At 41.6% G+C, this 19,681-nt stretch overlaps 1 protein-coding gene across 3 annotated transcripts in view; it reads right to left on the reverse strand.

Moving 5' to 3' along the window:
• The window catches only part of ct (homeobox protein, cut), an 86,801-nt gene that overhangs the window by 18,549 nt on the left and 48,571 nt on the right, over positions 1-19,681 (reverse strand). For all 3 annotated transcript variants that reach the window (XM_070207283.1, XM_070207288.1, XM_070207284.1), the window contains exon 2: positions 16,584-17,786. In XM_070207283.1, the coding sequence (XP_070063384.1) occupies positions 16,584-17,786 (1,203 nt within the window). The remainder of the gene's footprint in view (positions 1-16,583; positions 17,787-19,681) is intronic.

A 19,681-nucleotide genomic window follows, 5' to 3' on the forward strand; every position in this document is an offset into this window, starting at 1 on the left:
CATAATTGGCATTAAAAACGCATCAGCATAAATATATATGTATATAGATATGCATGTTAATGCGCATCGAAACATGTGTCCTTTAGCTGGTTTTATAGAACATGACATGCCTAGAAATGCTAAGCAGTTAATTTCATTATCAATCAAAAGGCAGCTCTCTCTATCCCTCTATCCAACTAATTGCGGGGTCTGGGGTTGCGTGTTCGATTTTTCATTAGCATACAAGACATGTGAGAGCTGCTAAGGACAACAACCCCATTGTCAAAAGAGGAAGTAGCATATGACACAAGACGACAACGAGGACAACAACGGCAACGACGATGACAACGACGATGATGAAGACGACGGCGACGACGACAACTCAAATTAATTGCATAAAAATGTTGTATACCCCATATAGACCTATTCAAAAAATCCCTTCTGGCTGGCATCTAATTGCCAACTCAATTGAGTCGCCCCACCTTCAAAAACTGGGAAATGTAAAAAATTTGTTTTGTTAAATAAACGCAATTAGCATGCGACGCAAGTGTAGGGGTATGCCAAGGGTTGTGCGTGGGTGCGTGTGTGTGTCTCTGTCTTAGTGTGTCTTACACACACACACGAGTTCATTAATAATCAACTGCTATACACACACACTACAGTCTAAAAGATTTTAAAATTGAAATTTGGCAACAGCGCCTGCTGAAATGCGGCAACGCTGCACAGTACTTAGGTAAATATTAATAGATGAGTGCATCTACACATTTTTGTCATTTCGATTTGATTTTGTTTTATATTTTGAAGAGCAGCACGATACGGCGGCCAGCGGCAGGCGGCAGGCGGGCAAAGGCAGAAGCTGGAGTTTTCAGGCACTGTTGAAGAATTATTAAAACGATAAATCAACTTTTTGGGGATTTTCGACACAACTCAAAAATCATTTGCAACCCTTTGCGCCAAAAACTTTTGCCTGTCCAATTCGTTGGCTGCCTGTGGCTTTGGCTCTGCGGCTCACTGGATGCCCATATATACGAATCGAAAGTAGAAGTCGGTGGTGAAGAGGCGGTTGGGTGGGAGGGGTTGCAAAAACTACGTAGCAATCAAACAAAAACTATGAGATGAATGCTGTGAAGGGACGCAGCGCGGTGGGTTGCTATACACAAAGTATTGACTATAAAATTATGAAAATTTACATTTTTCCAACAATGGGAATAGTTGAATATTTTGGTAAGGGACTTTTGGACATTGACTGACAGTTCGGGCTGCTGCTGCCTGTATGCGTGTGCGTGTGCGTGCGTGTGCGTGCGTGTGTGTGAGTGCGAGAGTGTGTGGCCAGCTGTTAATTGGCGTTGGTTTGTTGCTAGCCCAAGAAGTGCATGTTGTGTGTAAAATAGACAGCGAAAAATTCAGCTGATAGTCTATAACTGTATACATATATGCATATATTTATGCATATATATATATATATATATTATATGTATAAAATATAATAGAACAACAACCCTTGTGTTGCTTTTTTTTTTTTTGCTGTGCAAAGGGTTGGGGCTTTTGCTGGCGGTGGGGGAGCTGTCAGAATTGTAAAAAGTTGCGTAAGTTATGCAAAAATAGACACAGACACACACACACACACACACACACATATGACAGTCAAGCGGGCCAAGTGGTTGGGGCGCGGGCTTGGGTTTGGGGCTGCGGATGGGACTGGGGGATTGGTGTCCCAGGCAGAGACATTAGCATAGAGCCAAAAGCAAACGATTTGTAATTAACAAAATTGCCAGGCAGCCAGCGCGACGACAAGCAGGCAGCCAGGCAGGCTGCCAGCAGCCCCAAACAATTGACAAAGCAGTCAATACACATACGCACACATACACGCACACGCACGCACATACACACAAATGCAGAAGACAACAGCAACAACAATAATAATAACAAACACTCGAAGGCAAAAGACGCTGATGGGCGAACACACACACATACTTGCACACAGTCATAGGCACAACAAAATGTGGCAGCAGGTGGGCGAATTGCTTGGGTCGATGCATAAAACGCCAAAAGGAATTAAGATGCTCTATGTATGTGCTGCGTGTCTGTGTGTGTGTGTGTGTGTGTGTGTTTGTATGTGTATGATTGCCACATTCATTCATATGGACTAGGGTAAAAAAGGGTTTAATCAGCGAACAGCAGCAGCAAAAACATCTCAGAGCTCACATATACAAGCGACCAATATACAAATACAAATTAACAATAAGCAATCAAAGACACAAGCACACACACATTCAGAGAAGAAGCTGCATGTGCGTGTATTATACATATATAAAAATTGTTGTAGCAGCCTTTTAGGCACGCCAGCTGCCAATGCCAAAAGCAACCGTCAAAGGAATTAAAACTCATTCGGGCATAAAAATTTAAAAATATATATGCATATATATATGTACATATATATATATACAATAATATGTATATATATGTATGTAAATAAAGCGAGGCATAGAGACAGCACACAACACAAAGAGCGTGCAAAAGAGAGAGAGAGAGAGAGAGAGAGAGAGAGAGAGAGAGACAGCGATGCGGAGCGAGTAAAGGAAGTTAGCTTGGGCGCTATAAAAAAGGGGTTACTTTTCAAGCAGTCAGCTAAAGAGGCTTCGACTGCTGCTGCGACAGACAGTGGGCGGAGGTGTATGTGTGTGTGTGTGTGTGAGGGTGGGGGGGCGGTGTGCTGTTAATTTCCAAAAAGCCAAAAGACAAATGAGTAAAGAGCAGCAGCAGCAGCCGCAGCGTCGTTTTTGCCATCTCAATGTCGTGTTTTTTCAGTGTTTTTTTTTTTCTGCTGTTCGTTTGTCATTGATTTTTGATTGTTTCAAGTGTTGCCAGCAAAAGGGGTAGGAAAGAGGCCGGTGGTTTTAGTGGGGGGTGGGGGGTGTGTTGGCTGGGTGCGAGCTGTTGCTGCGGCTTAAAGTCTGCCAAGTGCACCCCAGAGCTTTGACGCCAAAAGCTTTTGTCGTATTCTTTACGATTGTTGTTGCTGCTGGCAGCTGGCAATGCCCAAGTTGGCAATTTGCAACAAAAGACAACAATGCATCAAAAACAAAAAAAAAAAAAGAACGCGGAGTAAAAAGAAGAAGAGAGGCAAAGGCAGCTAGCATATGAATGTGTTTGAGTGTGTGTGTGTGACTGCATTCGTGCAATGTCTTGGCATTTGCATTTGGTTCGATTTGCGTTTGCGGTGTGCTAATCAGACAGCTTGAGATTCATGAGTGTATTCATGGGTGCATTCATGAATAAATGCAACGATTTTATATTATTAGCAGCGCTAACAAATGTATTTATAAGTACATTCACAGGTGCACTTATCAGTATTAATTGATGTCATTCACTGGCAGCTTTGTTAGATGTATTTGTGAGTATATTCAAGGGAATATGCATAGGTGTGTGCATTTATGAGTGTGTTTAATGTTTGCGCCTTAATTGCGTTATTATGTGTCACGAATCATTCACGACACTATTGAATAAATTTATATGTATATTCAATAGTGTATTTATGAGTATATGCCTACTTGTACTCATGAGTACATTGATCAATGTATGCATGCATGTTTTTTATGTTAACTATTAATATGTTAAACGCTCTGGAATGTATGTTTTCACGGGAGTACTCATGTGAGTATTCATAAATGTATTCATGAGTGTGTTTCTTTTAACAATTAGCATGTTTAACAATCAATCTGCATGGCTTCCACTTTACTCCACTTTATTCAAATGTAGCGGATATGCGTGCGATTGTTGGTATTCACACAACTTAAAGCCTCCTAAATGGCAGGTAATTTTGTATTTTTCATTATTTGTCAATTGCTCGCGGCATGAATATAGGGAGTCGCACAATGGGCCGGAGGGAAGCAAGTTACATTGCCATAGGAGGGGCGACAGCACCTTGCCAATTTATAACATTTCAAAGGTATAAATCAAACAATTTCGAACTGAACTTGGCACGAAACGACGCCAAAGCGCGTTTCATCAGTCAGTTAGACATTCAGATAGATAGACAGACAGACAGACTGGCAGGCTGGCAGCCTTTCAGGCAGACAGTTGTACAGTTTGTCATTCATTCAGTGATTCAGTGATTCAGTCAGTCAAACAGTCATTCATTTACGCACACACGCACATAACGGCACGGTTATTGAATTGATTTGGGAGCAAAACGACAGGAACAGTTGAACGATTCAATGGCAGGTGAGTGGGTGTTGCGAGCGGGGTGGCGGTAGTTAAGAAGGCGCCACCCACCCCCAAAAAACCTCCCACAGCGCAACGCACAGCGCGTTTGTGCGTCTTCAGCTTGTTGTTGTATTTTTTGGATTATAAAGTTTTGTAATTAAAATTTGACAGCTTTACAATTCCCAGGCGCAGGACGCAAACGAATACGTTCTTGCCGCAGAAAGCGCAGAGCGGCCGGCAGACAGTCGGTGTATTTGTGGCTAAACCCCTTTTTGGGGCAGCAAGTTCTTATACGAATTTTACAATTTTCGATTTATGTGTTTCGATTTTATTGTCAAAAATTTTGTGCGTGCTGCGTGCTGCCTGCGAACGGGGAGCGGGCAGTTTTAATTGAAGTATGGCTCTGGCCGAGACAGACTCACAGACGCACTCACACAAACGCACACACACACACGTTCTCACATTTATGTGTATGTAAGCCCAACATCAAGTTTTACATTTTAATCAAAGCTCTTCCTTTAACCCACTTCCGACTGATCCACTCACTCGACCGTTTTGTTTCTAATTCGTTAAACTTTTGCTTAATAATTGTCTGGCCAAGCCGAACCCAGTTCCTGTGTGTCCCCTTGCCCCACTTGCCCCACGCACACGCCCACATGCTCAAATACTCGCACCAGACCAACGCGAGCTTGACTTTTATTCATATTTCTGCCTCAATTTCATAAAAATATATATCACAAAAATAAAAAAACAAATGTGATTTTTTATTTTGCGACTACCCTCGATAAGCACTGAATGACGACTACAAAGTCGACCCAAAATTTAGCCCTTGAGTGGGCGGGTGCCTTATGAAGTGGGGGGGCGCAGCCAGGCAGCGACTGGTCCAGTCACATGTCTAATCCTTTTGCTTATTGATATGATATCTACACGCAGCAACCAGCAAACAAACCAAACCAACCTAAACAGAGGTGGGGGTGGGAGGGGAGAGGGAGGAGTCCAGCTAAAAAGGTTATGCCAGCGATTTTTATTTTATATATTGCGCTGTACAATAACCTTTTTTTTTGTGTGGCCCGTTAGAGACTGGGTCTCTACTTGTTTTTTGGCTTTCATAATCAAAAAACGTTAAAATCATAGTCTAGACAATAATTTATGAGTACAGCATTGCTCTTCTGCTGCTGCTGCTTGTTGTACTTGTTTTTGTTGTTGTTGCTGTTGTCTTTTTTGTCGGTTTTTGTCTCTTTGCCCGCATCATCAATATGAGAAAAGCAGACAACGGCCAGCAGACCGCACCCGTACACGGCCAACCCAACGGCCCCAGTGCCCTGCTCAAACGTAATGCCAATCAACATCTCTAGCAAACATTCGTAAGGCATCATATCCTCGTGCTCGTCCTTGTGCTTGTTGTCATTGTTGTTGTGCTGCCATTTTTGTTGTTCTTGTTGTCTTTTTTCGCCAATAGATATAAAAATATGAATATGCCGGCTTGTCGGTTGTGTTCATGGGGAGGGGATGGGTGGAGGGTGTGGGATAGAAAAAAAAAACCCAATGCCACAACACCTTAATATCAAGCTGGCTCACGTTAAGGACTTGCTGGCCGAGCTGTGGCAAGGGCGTGGGCAGGGGCGTGACGCGTGCTGCGGCAGGACGCGAACATCGTGCCACTTGCCTCATATGCTGGCTCGTTGTGGCTTTGTTTGTGCAATAGACGGGCCAGCTCGTTGGCATTTTCTAATGGTTTCAACTTCCTTCCTCTTGCAGTTGTCCTTTTCATATTTTTTTTACGACTCAACTGCTAGACCTGGCCCGGCAACAGACTGGCTTTTATGAAATGTTGCATTTGTTTTTTTTTTTTTTTTATAAATTTCTTTTTTTGGCACTTAAAGTCGTCACACGTGACGTATGCGCATTGATAATCGAGCTGAAGTATTTGCCTTGTCTCCCAGCGTATTGGCATGCACTTCCGGCATTCCCTTTATGCTCCCTTCCCCCGAGCACAGCTGCAGTTCATGGGCACAAACATTCACGAATCTTAAGCAAATAAAATATATGATTATAAAATATCAGTTTGTCATTTTTTTTATTGATTTGTGTCTCTGAAGATTGCCGACAAAGTGAAATGCCGACGAAATGAAATAGTTAAGGACAGATAGAGAGAGAGAGAGAGAGAGAGAGAGAGAGAGAGACCGACAGCTGAACAGATGTATTCTAATTTGATTTAAGCGTCAACTTCTAATTGGATTTGCTGCAGGCACTGCGTCTGCGGCTAAGCTCAATCTTCATTTGATGACAATTTCATTTTCTATTACCGAGAAATTGTAATGCCAATTGCTGGCCAAATGGGCAGGGATAGCGACTGGCAGCATGGGGCATGCATAAAAAACAGTTCTGTCACAAGCGCTGCTATTCGCAGCCAAAAATTTGGGGGCTGGGGGCTATCAACTATACCAAAAAATTATATATTCACATATATATATATATATATATATGTACATAAGTATGTACGTATATAGATTGCTAGCCGATTTTAATTGCCCGCCTGCTTGGCTTGCTGATTATGGACAGCCGCACAGTGGGCCGCAAATATTTTCTTGTAGTTGTAAGTGAAAGTAATTTGAATATATTATTTTTTAAGCATATTGATAAGTATATCGATAAGCCACTTATGCGGTTGTCATCAATATGTTTCTTCATTAGCATTTCGATAAGTATAACGATAAATGTCATATAAAGCTACTTTTGAAATATTGCCAGACCATCTGGCCCATAGTGCATCTGTGCGTAAGGACTGACCAACTGGCTGCATGGCTGCCTGCTTGGCTGGCTGGCTGGCCTAGGTTGATGGGGCTGACTGGTCGCATTTGAGCGACCCACGGCAATTATTTTGACGACGCGTAATTTGCGTTGACGATGCGGATGATGAAGAAGATGACGACGTGGACGAAGACGTCGCGGTTTTTTTCTGCGTCAAAATTGAAGCGACAGCGTAGCAAACTAATTAAAGCCAGCCAACCCAGCCCCCCACTTTTTACACACGCACACACACACATACACCACAAAATCGCAGACGCCCCAATTGCAGTTTGCGAGCCGAAAATGAACGATTTTAACGCTGAGCCTTTTTTAATTGTCCGAACGTTGGATTGAGAGACGCAGCCAGTGGGAGGGTTGGGAATGTGGGTGGCTAGAGGGAGAATGTACTGTAGCCTGATCTTGATGGTTACAGCCGCAACTTAAATGCATGGCGTCAATAATTATATCCATTTCCATTTCCTTTTTATTGGGCTTTTGTCTCTCAAAGCATTTCATCAAATTGCCCAGCAGTGGGTGGGGCGGTTGGGTTTTAATTAGAAATCAATTGTGTATGTAATTGCGTGAGGTTTTTTATTCAAATTTTATTATTCTTTAATGTGTGCCATATTCTTAGCTTGTGCTTTTCCCCCATTTCCCTGTTGGTTAACACACAAAGTTTGTGCATCACGTGATCACGATTATGTTGATAAAAACATTACGATAATCAGTCGGTTTGAGCTAATCGTGAGCTTGCATCGTTTTAAACGTGTCGCACGTAGAAGGTCGCCAAAGAGAGAAAAACGCTAATCAGACAAATGTGCAACTGCAACAACCAGCATGCTGCTGATTGCTGTTGCCAAGCTGGACCGCAGCAATAAATAAAAATGCATGTTTAATTAATTGTTTATGCATTTTCTTTAGGTTGTTAATAATGATGATTTGCCACATTCCGTGGGAGCCGCGCTTGCCGCATGCTGTTGCATGTGGCAACCACTGTGGCTGCCTACAGGCATTTTCTCAATTTAAAGCTAAATTAATTAATGCAATTTGATTTATTGACAGGCAAAAGTTGTCTTCGTTTTCTCAAATTAAAATCTTAAATTTCCGCTCGAGCTTGTAATTGACTTGAGTAGAAAAATGCAAAAATCAAGCTGCAAGTTGGCAGTGCTGGAAAACACCCTGTAATATGTTAAACAACTACTAAAGTATGAAAATTAGCAAAGTTTATTGCATTAAAGTTATGCAAAATAATTGTCACAGAAATTCGCAAATTAATTTTTAATTACATGGCACATAATACAGTTGCAAAAATTTTGGTAAATTTATGCTAATAAACTAGCCAGGTTGAGTTTTATTTATTTCAAAAACTAAACCATAAAATTATGTTTTTTAGCTCTGACTAAAACTTGTTGCTTAGCATTACACAGTTGATTATTATGTGCGCTTTTCAACTATGTGAATTGAGAACTCCCGACGAAACTCTGTTACAGGCAAATTTCTTGTGCAGGGTGCAAAAATCGAAATTGACAATTTTATATGTCTAACGACATCGCCTCATGTGCGTGTGTGTCTGTGTGTGTGTGTGTGTGTGCTTACTTGGCCAGCTGACAAGGCGTCCAAAATTGATGGTCACATGTTTTGGGACAGTGTTGTGTAATTATTCATATTCACCCACAACCCAGACAGGAGGTAAAAAGGGGCAAGCCGAAAAAAATGAGACAGAAAAATTGGTTGACAAGTTGGCTGCAAAGTTGCCAACTTATTTGTTAGCCATAAATCAGGCGTTGCCGTTTCGCTGGCAAAATCTTTGCCCGATTTGCAGTTGGGGGTTGCCACAAATTTAATGGCCTCCAATTAGACAAACGCAATTGCAGCCTACGGCAATTTATGAAGTGCCAAATGGATATTTAAGCAGCCAAATGAGATGCTGTGCTGCCAACTTGCGGCCAGTCATGGCAGCAAAAAAAAAAAAAAGAGTGTAGGGGCTATAAATAATGAAGGTTACTTAAGCTAGTCAGCAGAGGATATGGAATGCTTACCTGCAACTTAGACAGGGAATGGCAGAGGGCTAAAAACTGTTGGGCATATGAATTCTAGTTAATGCAAAGTGAAAGTCAATTGCAATTGCAGAGATCAACTAGCCGTAAACATGAGACCCATTATACACATATGTATGCATATATATGTGTGTATATAGACTGTTTTAGAGAATTGTATTAGCAAAGACAACAACCAATTGCTGATGACACAAATCAGCACACAAATTGCATGTAAATCACATGGTAAACAATCAAAACAAAGGCAAACCGAAACGAAACGAGCGAAGCAAACTAGCGCACGCCACAACAACAACTACAATAAGAACGACAGCAACTGCAACAACAGCAGCAGCAGCAGCAGCAGCAGCAATTGGTACACGAAAATAAGGAAATAATCAATTTAAAAAAATCAAAATCGCCATTTACCATACAAGCGAACAGCAGCTACTAAGCTATAGCTATATGCGCTGACAAATACTTAAAAAAAAAAAAAAGAACAGCACAAAAAAAAATAAATATTGTAAGCAATCAACAATCAGTCAATGTGTCCAGCGACAGCGCAGACAATAGACAAGAGCGTGCGCAAGTGAGATGGCTATGGCTAGCAGTGTGTGCGAGCGGGAGAGCCTGCGCCCACTATTGCCAGCCCGCTTGCGCTTGGCGTTGGTGTGCCTGGGTAGCGGGGTGTGCGGGAAGTGCTGCTGATCAAAATCCATATGCGATAAATAAATAGAATTTATCCGCAATTGGTCGAACAGCGAAGCGGCGACAACAGCAACAACTCAATGGACAGCACATGTGCATGTGTGTGTGTGTGTGTGTGTGCGTACTTGAGCATGATAATGACTGTTTTTTTTTTTACTTTAATCAGCAGCAAAACCAAAAGCAACAACAGCAGCAGCAGCTACGATAACGACTGCAAACAGCAGCAACTTAAATCATTGCAGGCAGTTTTAACTATGCTCAATGTGTGTGTGTGTGTGTGTGTGCGTGTTTGTGTGCTTGTGTGGTTGTGTGTGGGTGGGTGTGCGATTTGTTGCTGATTGATTTGAATTGAATAATTGCAATTGTGTGTGCTGCTGTCGCGATAGCGTATGCTATAACAACAACAGCAGCGTTAACAAAAAATTGTACATTTTGTGTTGAATTGAAATTCATAATAACTAAAGTTTGCCTGTTGCTTTGATTTGACGTGCAGCAGCCAGAGCTGGTTGCAGTGGCAGCCACAACAACAAGCAACAGCTTTAAGCTTTAAGCTTCTAGTGTGATTAAGGCTAGCTTTAAGTAGCTTTTAGCAAGCTGTAGTGTTGGCAAACAGTGTTGCGAAACAAACACAAAGTTGCAGTAGGAGGAGAAGAGATGAAGAAGCAAACTAGCAATAGGTCTGCATTGAAACAAACTTTAAGCAGCTTTCTGCCTGAAATGCGCCTATACTGTTGTAAAGCAGCATTCTAGTTAAGACTTAAAAAGTACACTAAAGAGCTTTCTATGCTTGTGCCCATTGAAAAGGATGTTGAGAATAGACGCTTACCCGCGATAACTGATACATTACTATACTATATAAACATATATATATATATATATATATATATTTTATTGTTATTTAACACACAAATGAATTGCTAGATTGTCGAATTGTCGAACTTTAGCTTAAATTGGAAAAAATCATACTAAATTATAATAATCGCCAATAATTTGAAAGAGCCCAAACACAAAAATTTGAAATCATTTAAGAGCTGGGGCAATCATTTCAAATTGTTTAGTACATAATTTGGTGTGCATGTGTGTGTGCGTATGGTGATTATGAATTATGAATTATGATGAATATTAATACAAATCAAATAGAAGAATATAACAACAATAAACAATTCGAATTGAGCTGCCTTGACACTGCCTAATCAAATTTATTTCGGCTGTCTCCTCCGTTGCTGCCACTTGTACTTATTATTAATATTGATGATTGCCACGCCTCTGCACGTGTATTAGTGCGTATTTGTGTGTGTGTGTGTGTGTGTGTGTGTGTGTGTGTGTGTGTGACCGAGTGCTGTATCTGGGCACAGATCAGTGACGTTACGGCCCCGACTTTGGCTTTGCTAGATTAGCGCCCAATTCTGACAAGTTTATTGATCAGTTGTTTGCACAGTTGCTGTCGATTTGGGGCTAATTTGGTTTAATTTTAGCCAACTGCCGTTGGCCTCGCTATGGGTTTTCCGCATGATCTTAAATTTGAATTTTTTAAAAATATACTCAATTGTCTCACAGCACACAGACAGACACACACAGACACACACGCACATATACACAACGCGTGCCCAAATATTTGCACTTTAAATAAGCTCTTACAGTGAATAGTCCAACCAACCGTTAATATCATATAATAGATTATAACAATGACGTTGGGTATTTCAAATTCGGCCCAAGTGCGTCAGAATTATTCACAAAAAAAAAAGAACTATTTATAAATGAAAAATGCAAACTCTACAAAAAAAAAATGTATCTGCGGGTCGCACAAGCGACATAGATATTCATATGCATACACATACGCCTCTGTGTGCTTAATTTCTAATTAGTTGAAAACCCATCCGTCAACTCGAGCAATATAATTTTGATAGCTCATCATTGAGCTCACCCCCAACAATCGCTGTTCGTTTCACAGTTCCTCAGCCCCCCAGTTCATCCGTTTCCAGAAGCTGTGCGGCACAACACAGTCGTTGCCTCGCCTGGCGTCGCGTCGCGTCACGCGATGATAAGCATAAATCGAATTTGTGCATGAAAATTATTGTTACGATTATCTATATACAATATATTCAGTACGCATTATGCTGGTCAGCTGGTGGTGGTAGGCGCAGGAGGAGGGGTTTGGTAGGGGTTTCGGTTAGTTCAAGTCCATGTCCGTGTCCGTGTTCAAGTCCGAGTCACAGTCAGAGTCAGTGTCAGTGGGCAGGCCAAATGCGGGAAGATTCGTTTGATTGATAGTGCAACAAACTTGAAATATTTGTATTGTATACAATTATCTTTTTGAGTATAAGCCGTTTTTGGAGCATAATGTGTTAATTTTTGGAATATGTCACACTCTTAGATAAGCAAAACTCTCATCTAGTAACGCTCACATACTAAACTCAAGACTCGATTAGGGTTCGAACCAAATCAAACAACAAATTGCCGTTGGTTCAAACCAACTTCTTGCCTTAAGGCTTGATTCGTGAAGTTGTTTTCAACATCCTTGTGCCCACATTTTTGGTTAAAGCCGACTTACTCAAAACGAACTTACAACATTTTATTGAAAATTGTAAGTTTTTGTCTAGAATTGGCCGAAGTATTGAAAATATTGAAAGTTGTAAATATTTGCATAAAGACGATGCGGGCTACATTTATGTTTTGCCCACAATTGGTATCTACCAAATATGTTTGGGTATCGTCCATGCGTGGGGCCAAAGTTATTTGTACTTTGGAGCTAGGCAAATCTTAAAAATGTTTCTAATTTAAACCAAGTTATATTTGCAATGAGTATAGTTCTTTTTGGGACCTTAGTTCTCACTTTTGAGGCTTCAATACACTTAGCTTAGCATCGAAGAGCTGTTCAGCTGCCACCTGCCATGTGGACAGATAAAACAGAACTTTTACCAGGCTGGGATCTGTGCGCATTCCACGCCATTTCCGATTTAATAACATGAATTTTCTCAGCTGATAGTCGAACACTGACGATATATATACATATATATATTTTTATGAATTTGTCTGTTGCTGTTTTGGTTGTTATTTTTAATACGCTTGTGCACGACAAGTGTTCGGATAAATATTACCAGCAATAACAACTGACCGACTAACCGCAGTAATAAAAAATTGATTTCGGTTTGTCGGCGACATAACAAATACAACATTCGTTGTTGTTTTTTGCTCGATAAACATTTTTTTCTGGCATTTTTATTTTTTATAATTTATCTATATAAATAAATATATATATATATATATATATATATTTTTTTTTTATTTATTTTTTTTTTGACCACCAGCGATAAAAAACGCGCGTTGCCGCGGAACAAACCAAATACACACATAATGTGGTTCCTTATATTTTGTGTGATTTTTTTATAGTTTCTGGGCCCTTGAAGAGGGTATTAAAGTTTTGTCAAGAAGAATTTTTTTTTTTTAAGATTAGCCATTAAATGAGAAGCTAAAATATATATATATGATTTAATAAATATATAGTATTAAATATATAAATATATATAATAGATAAAGATGCAGTTCGTAGTGTATTTAAATCTTCTGCGTGGCAAAAAAACACACAAAAGAGAATTCTTATTTTTTTGTGTTCTATATAAGTTATTATTATTATAATTTTTTTCGTTGCTTGGCTTAGCTATTTGTTTTTGTTGATAACAAAAAAAAAAAAAACGAACGTGTCATTTCTTTTTCTCTTTTATATATATCCATACGGCATATATAGATATAATATGAACTAAATCAAAACGGAAGTGTTTTAGATTTTATTATTTGTGGTTTGGCATATTTGTTTTTGTAGAGCTGCTAATTTGCTAGCAACTTTTATCGCATAAACATATATATCATTTTTTTTTCTTCTTCTTTTTTATAACATACATATTTTTGTTGTTGTTTGTGGCATGTTTAACCCATGGTTGGCCCGCTGCTATTTTTACACGCTCTTCTTGCACTTTGTCTATAAAAATGCACTTCTGCGAAAAAATAAACACGCGCTTCGCCAAGACAAACAAATGCGCTAAAGAAGAGCGAAGCCAAGTGCCTGGGCGGACGAAGTGCGCGTGGGGTGGTAGGGGGGCGGGGGGGGGGGGGGGGGGGGGCTGGAGGGTGGTTCTATTAGAAGTCCAGAGACCATAGACCAGATCAGAGCCAACAAGACACTCTCTAACAACAAACAACTGTTGCAATTCCATTTAACATAATTTTTGCACAACTGTCGATCACACTTGCTTGCTTTCTTCTATACGCTGTACAGAGGGTATTTTCAATTTGTTATGAGACTTGCAGATAAAAGAGCACATATCTTCGATACTAAGTATATACCAACATTTTGAATTCGGCTCCGACAGGTGGATCTTTATATAAACATATATATATATATATATATAAATACATTATAGAATCACATTATAGAACTGCTTGAAAATTGAGTTGCAATAGTAAAATTGTTGTTCGAACAATATCAGTAAGGGTATTCAATCTTCGACGTGTCTGAAATAACTATTCTTGCTGGTGTGTGTTTTTTTTTTCCTTTTTGTAGTTATTTTTTGTGTTGTTTTTTTGGGGCCTGTTGCCCGACGGCGTCTAAAAAATATTGTCGCATATTTATGAACATGTGTAACAGATAAATCTGAATCTTTGGGCGCACACGTAAGTGATTTAGTTGTCAGGCGAGTGCATTTATTACAGCTGTGCATGGGCTGTCTCCCTGGAGCTGCTCAGCATATGGCCGGTCGTCCATGAGTGTTAGCTGTGTGTGCCCGCCGCCAGGGGGCGCTAGTAATCAAACAAATGAGCTAAACAAAACTTCGGCGTAGAGAATTTGCGGGAAATCGCTTTTAGAGCTGCGTAGCATTTGGCGAAAATAGCATTTAATGGATTTCAAATAAAAAGAAAAAATGAAATGAAATGAAAATAAAAGAAAAGCAAATGTAAGCAAAAGCCTAGCTATAAGTGGCAGGTAAGCAAGCGAAAAACCAAGAGAGACCGAGACAGGGAAAAGGGCATGGGCTAAGAGATTGTGTCTGCTGTGTGCCAAGTGAAGTGATAACACATTAAAGAAATGCAACGAGGGGTGTGGTGCGGTGCGGTGCGGTGCGGTTCGCTTCAATTCTCTTTTTAATATTTGTGTTGCAGCGACACCTAGGGGTTGCTAATGGCAGTTACAAGCTGCGAAAGATGTCCCGAATCCCTGGCAAGATGGTGCGCTGCACTTAATGGCAAATGATAATGATTGATGCTTAAATGCAACCAGCCCCTAACCAACCAAACCCCTCCCAGTCAACGAATTCGCACCCAAAACTTGCAGCAGGTTTTTATGCTTGGGTTCCAGATTGGGGCTGCGGCTTTTGGGGGATTGGGGAATTGACGCTGGCAATAAGCAATCATTCAATGTGGGCACAATGGAGACGCGGTTAACGTGCGCGGCTTGCATTAAAGAAATTGGAAAAAAGGCAACGAAGGGGCAGAGGAGATGCATCGAGCGAAATGATGTGGAAGTGATCAAGAGTGTGAGGTAAAGAGAAATACAGAGATAAATGGCAACAGAGACAGAGAGAGAGAGAGAGAGAGTGAGGATAAAAAGAGAAAAAAAGAGCGCGATGGGGGGAGAGAGTGAGAAGGAGAGAGGGAAGAATAGAGAGCACACAAGGAAAGATAGACAGACACTATGATCACTTGAAATTAAGCACGAAAATCGCATTTTTTTGAGCTCCTCTTTGTATCGTATCCTTAAACGTTTGAGTAACAGCTCAGTAAATGTTGAATGAACGGCATTTATAGTTGGCGTAGATAAAAAGAACAAATAGAAAAATCACAAATACGATAGCAGCCACTTGAATAGCTAACAAATGCTGAAGCTTGTGTTTATGGAAGGGTCCTTTCCATTGGCAAGGCCTGCCTTTAAGGACAGCCAAAGACAAACGCAGATGATAGCAAATGTAAACAAAGGCAGACAACAAATTGTAGGCGTTAAAATTGTCATGTCAATATTTTAATGATATCACTTTACACCAAACCAACCGCTCGCCCGCCCGATGCCTCGCCTCAGCCAGTTAGTCTATAGTCTGCAGTTCAACTCCACCCAATCAAAGTGTCTTCCGCAAAGTTTCATTTTAACTTTTTCTACACAAAAAAAAAAAACATTTTTTTTCGAGCTCTTTTTATTTTGGGAACTTTCCTCGTGGCTTTCGAGTCAAATCCCTTGCATATTTTTTTTATCATATTTTTTTTTGTAGCTGCTGCGATGCCCTTTCTTGTAGCGCTCTGTAAAGAAGAAGTCAAAAGTCCTTTTATTTTTTCTGCCTTTTTTCGTTGTTGTTGTTTTGTGTGCCGGGACGCTCATTTGTTTGCCTTGTATTTCCTTCTGTTTTTTTTCTCTGTTATTTTTTTTGCACTTGTGTTTGGCTAGAAAATTACAAGAAAAGTGCGCTAAACTGGCTGCGAGGCTGGCCGGCTAGGCGGCTGGGGGCGTGGCGCTGTGGGTGTTTTGTTTACTTATGCAAGTGTTTTCTCAATTGTGCGTGCGGACAGTCAGGACATGCGCAAGGGGGCGTGTGGGGAAGGGCTGGTCAGTCGTGCGTCGACGTCGTCGCCATCGTCTGCGGTTGAAATTTTTTTCCTTTTTTGGAGGGGTTCAGGGTTGCAACTTAACTCCTTTATTTTATGCTTTGGGGTGGCAACATTTGTCTAATCTTAACGGTTTTACATTTCATTGCGCTGGGTAATTGTCTGGGGTCTGAGGGGCGGTACGTGGTGTGGTTTTCATAGACAGTTTATTAAATTAAGTGGAGGAATTTCTAAAAATAAGCAAACAAAACTCTAGGGCGGAGTATTCAAAAAACTTACCTCTTTGTCTTTGGCAGCTAATAGAACAGCGGGCTGGTTGTTGTTGTTGTTATTATTGTTGTTGCTGGTGTTGCGCTTTTTGCGCTTCTCATTGTTGTTGTTGTTGTTGTTTGTGTTAGTATTGTTATTGGTGCAATCGTCGTCCTCGGCGCTATGTGCCACATGTTGCTCATTTACATTATTATCACGCAGTGCAACATGTTGCGTTTCACTGTTGTTGTTGTTGTTGTTGTTCTTGTTCTTTCGACTGCAGCTATTGTTGCTATCAGTATTGGTGTTGTTGTTGTTGTTGTGATTTTTGCTAACATTTAAACTAGCTTCGACCTCATGCTCGTGCTCATCGGTAGCCACATCGTCATCATCACCAGCAGGATGATGCAGATGCGTTTCATTTGCATCGCCAATATTATCAGTTCGTACCAATGGGTCAGCGGCAGCAACACTGCTCGGATCAGCTACATGGTCCGGCTCCAGTTCCATATCATCGTCATCTAGATCACCATCGGCATGCGCCACATTCGATTGCATGGATGCATCCTCCTCGTCGTCGTCCTCGTCATCGTCGATGCAGTTGCTGCTGGCTGTTGCCTCGGCAACATCTCGTGCTGATTGCTGTTGTGTTGCTGCTACTGCTGCTGCTGCTGCTGCTGCTGATGCTGTTGTTGTGGTTGTTGCATTTGCTGCAATTGTGTTATTGGCTACAGCAACGGGTGAGTGCATGGGCGATTGTTGCTGTTGTTGCTGTTGGGCTGCCGCTGCCGCCGCTGCAGCAGCTGCTGCCGCTTCCATCATCATTTGCTTTGCGTGATTAAAGAAGAGCTTGGGATTTAAACAGGCGCCGCCGACGCCGTTCTGCAGGCTGCTCTGCAACTGTTGCTGCTGCTCAGCGCTCAGCAACGGCGGCGATGGCGACGGTGTGTTTGTGTTGGCCAGCAGATTGCCGCCGTTCTGTTGCAGCGTTATGGCCGCTGCAACAATCGAGCTATTCAGCAGCTTGTCGCTGTCGCTTTCGCTGTTGCCAGTGGCTTCCTCCTCGCCGCTGGCCAATGATGATGCTGCTGCTGCTGCTTCCGCTGCTGCTGATACTGCTGCTGATTCTGCTGTGTTGTTGTTGTCGCTATTGCTGTCGCTGTTGCTGCCGGGCGTGCCAGTCGAAAGTTGCTCCTTGAGGGTGTTCACTTCCTTTTCGGCTAGTGTAGCGCGCTGTAGAAAGAGATAGAGAAAGAGAGTCTGTGTGAGAGAGAGTGAAAGATCATAAACGCCTCAGCTTGCCCCATCACAATGTTTGGTTGCCCTTGTCAGGCGCATATGTTTTGGGCGCAAACTTTGCTGCCCCTACCCAAAGCCAAAAGGCAACTATCGACCCTCATTAATTTTACTTTTAAAGTCATTACGGGTTAAATTTAGCCAAATTAATACGTTGCAAAACTTTTGCTCCAGCCAACGCTCACACACACACACACACACACACACATACTCAGTCTCACAAAAAAGGCTTAAAAAACATAGGAATCGCTGGGGTTGGGCCTGCAGGGCCGTCTGCAATGCCCATTCGCATTAGCAACAGCAACAGCAAAAGCAACAGCAACCAACAGCAGCAACAAACAGCCGACAAATTTATAGTTTATCGTTGGTATCGATAAGCCAACTTGGAATTTTAGTGCTATTAGCGTTGACCTTCGCCAGGGGGTTGCCCGGGGGGTGGTGGGCCGCAGACAGACGACGACTTACTTGAAATCAAATGCCAAATGAGAAATTAAAACAACAACAGCAGCAGCAGCAGCGACAAAAAAGGTTACAAAAATATGCGGTGCAAACTTTTTTGGCAAATTAGTCTGGGCCCAGAACCGAGAGCCAGCCCCACAGCCAAAACCGAAGCCATCTAGAGCTCAGCCTGGCCTAAAACTCAAACCCAAACCCAAACCCAAACTCAAACCAACCAAACCCAAACCGTAACCCAACCCACATAGCTTAGTCCAGGTCCGGCGCAGTGCCGCAGTGTCCTCTCCTTAGTTCTAGTAAGCGATTCCTACGACTTCTCCTCGGCCTCGGATGGCAATGACTTTTGGGGCACTTTGGCTTCGATTTTCTGTTGATTTGTACTTGTTTTGGTTTTTGAGTTTTGTGCAATTTTATTTGTATAAATACCGGAAGCCAATGGTGCCGGCAGAGGGGTATTGGGCCAGAACAGCCGGGGCGTTGCAGGCAATAAAGAACTTTGGAAATTAGTCGATGGGCATATCGTTCTTTCTATTGCCAAAAGGACTTTCTGGTATGAGCTACAGTTTTCAGCCTTTGCAGCCTTCTTATACCAGTTTTTCCCTCAAATCGATGAGACGACGACGATGACGACGACGTCGGCGGCGGCCACCCCCTGCCTCAAAAAAAGTTAAGCAGGAAGTCGTTATAAGGGTCGGGTTAAGGCTGAATTGCAATGCAGTTGCCGTGGACTGGTGAAACGTAAACGATTAGGAAAAGTCCTTTAGGACTAAACTATTTTGGGCTGCGAAAACTTGGTAGGGTCATGAGAATAGTTTGGCTTTACCTAGTCAAGGCTTAGGTTCTCTCAGATAGCACAGCTCCAGAGGATGGAGAACCAACTAGATTGTTGAGAAAGTGACAAGAGTGCTCGATCAGGATCCCATGTGAAGCTTGCGAAGATTGGGCGATCTAGAGGCTCCAAGTGACATGGATGAGATGAGCCAAGGTGGTCAGAAATGAAGAGCTCTTATGACTAATAGCTCAAGTCTTAAAAACATGATACACTGAGGAATAAAGGGGTTGGTTCAGCTGGAGCATAGTTTTTTGTGACAATTGAAGAAAGTGAAGACCAAATAATCTAGATCACAGCCGCCAAGTGTTAAAGATTAGTCGAGTTTGTGTTATCCATTAAAGAAATCCACTAAATGAGTCAGACTTTATATTTTAAGTGAGCATGATATTGGCTGCAGCTCTAGCTAACTAGATAAAGGTGAAATTTAGCTTGATTCAGCCTTGAAGAGTTAGGCACCTAGTGTCTTGTGTATTGGTTTAAAATGCAGCTAAAAGACAAGAGACTGTTTAGTTGAGCCGCAGGAATTTACTGTATTTGTTGTTGT

Source organism: Drosophila virilis, chromosome X, assembly GCF_030788295.1.
Source record: "Drosophila virilis strain 15010-1051.87 chromosome X, Dvir_AGI_RSII-ME, whole genome shotgun sequence".
In the NCBI taxonomy this organism is placed as follows: Eukaryota; Metazoa; Arthropoda; class Insecta; order Diptera; family Drosophilidae; genus Drosophila; species Drosophila virilis.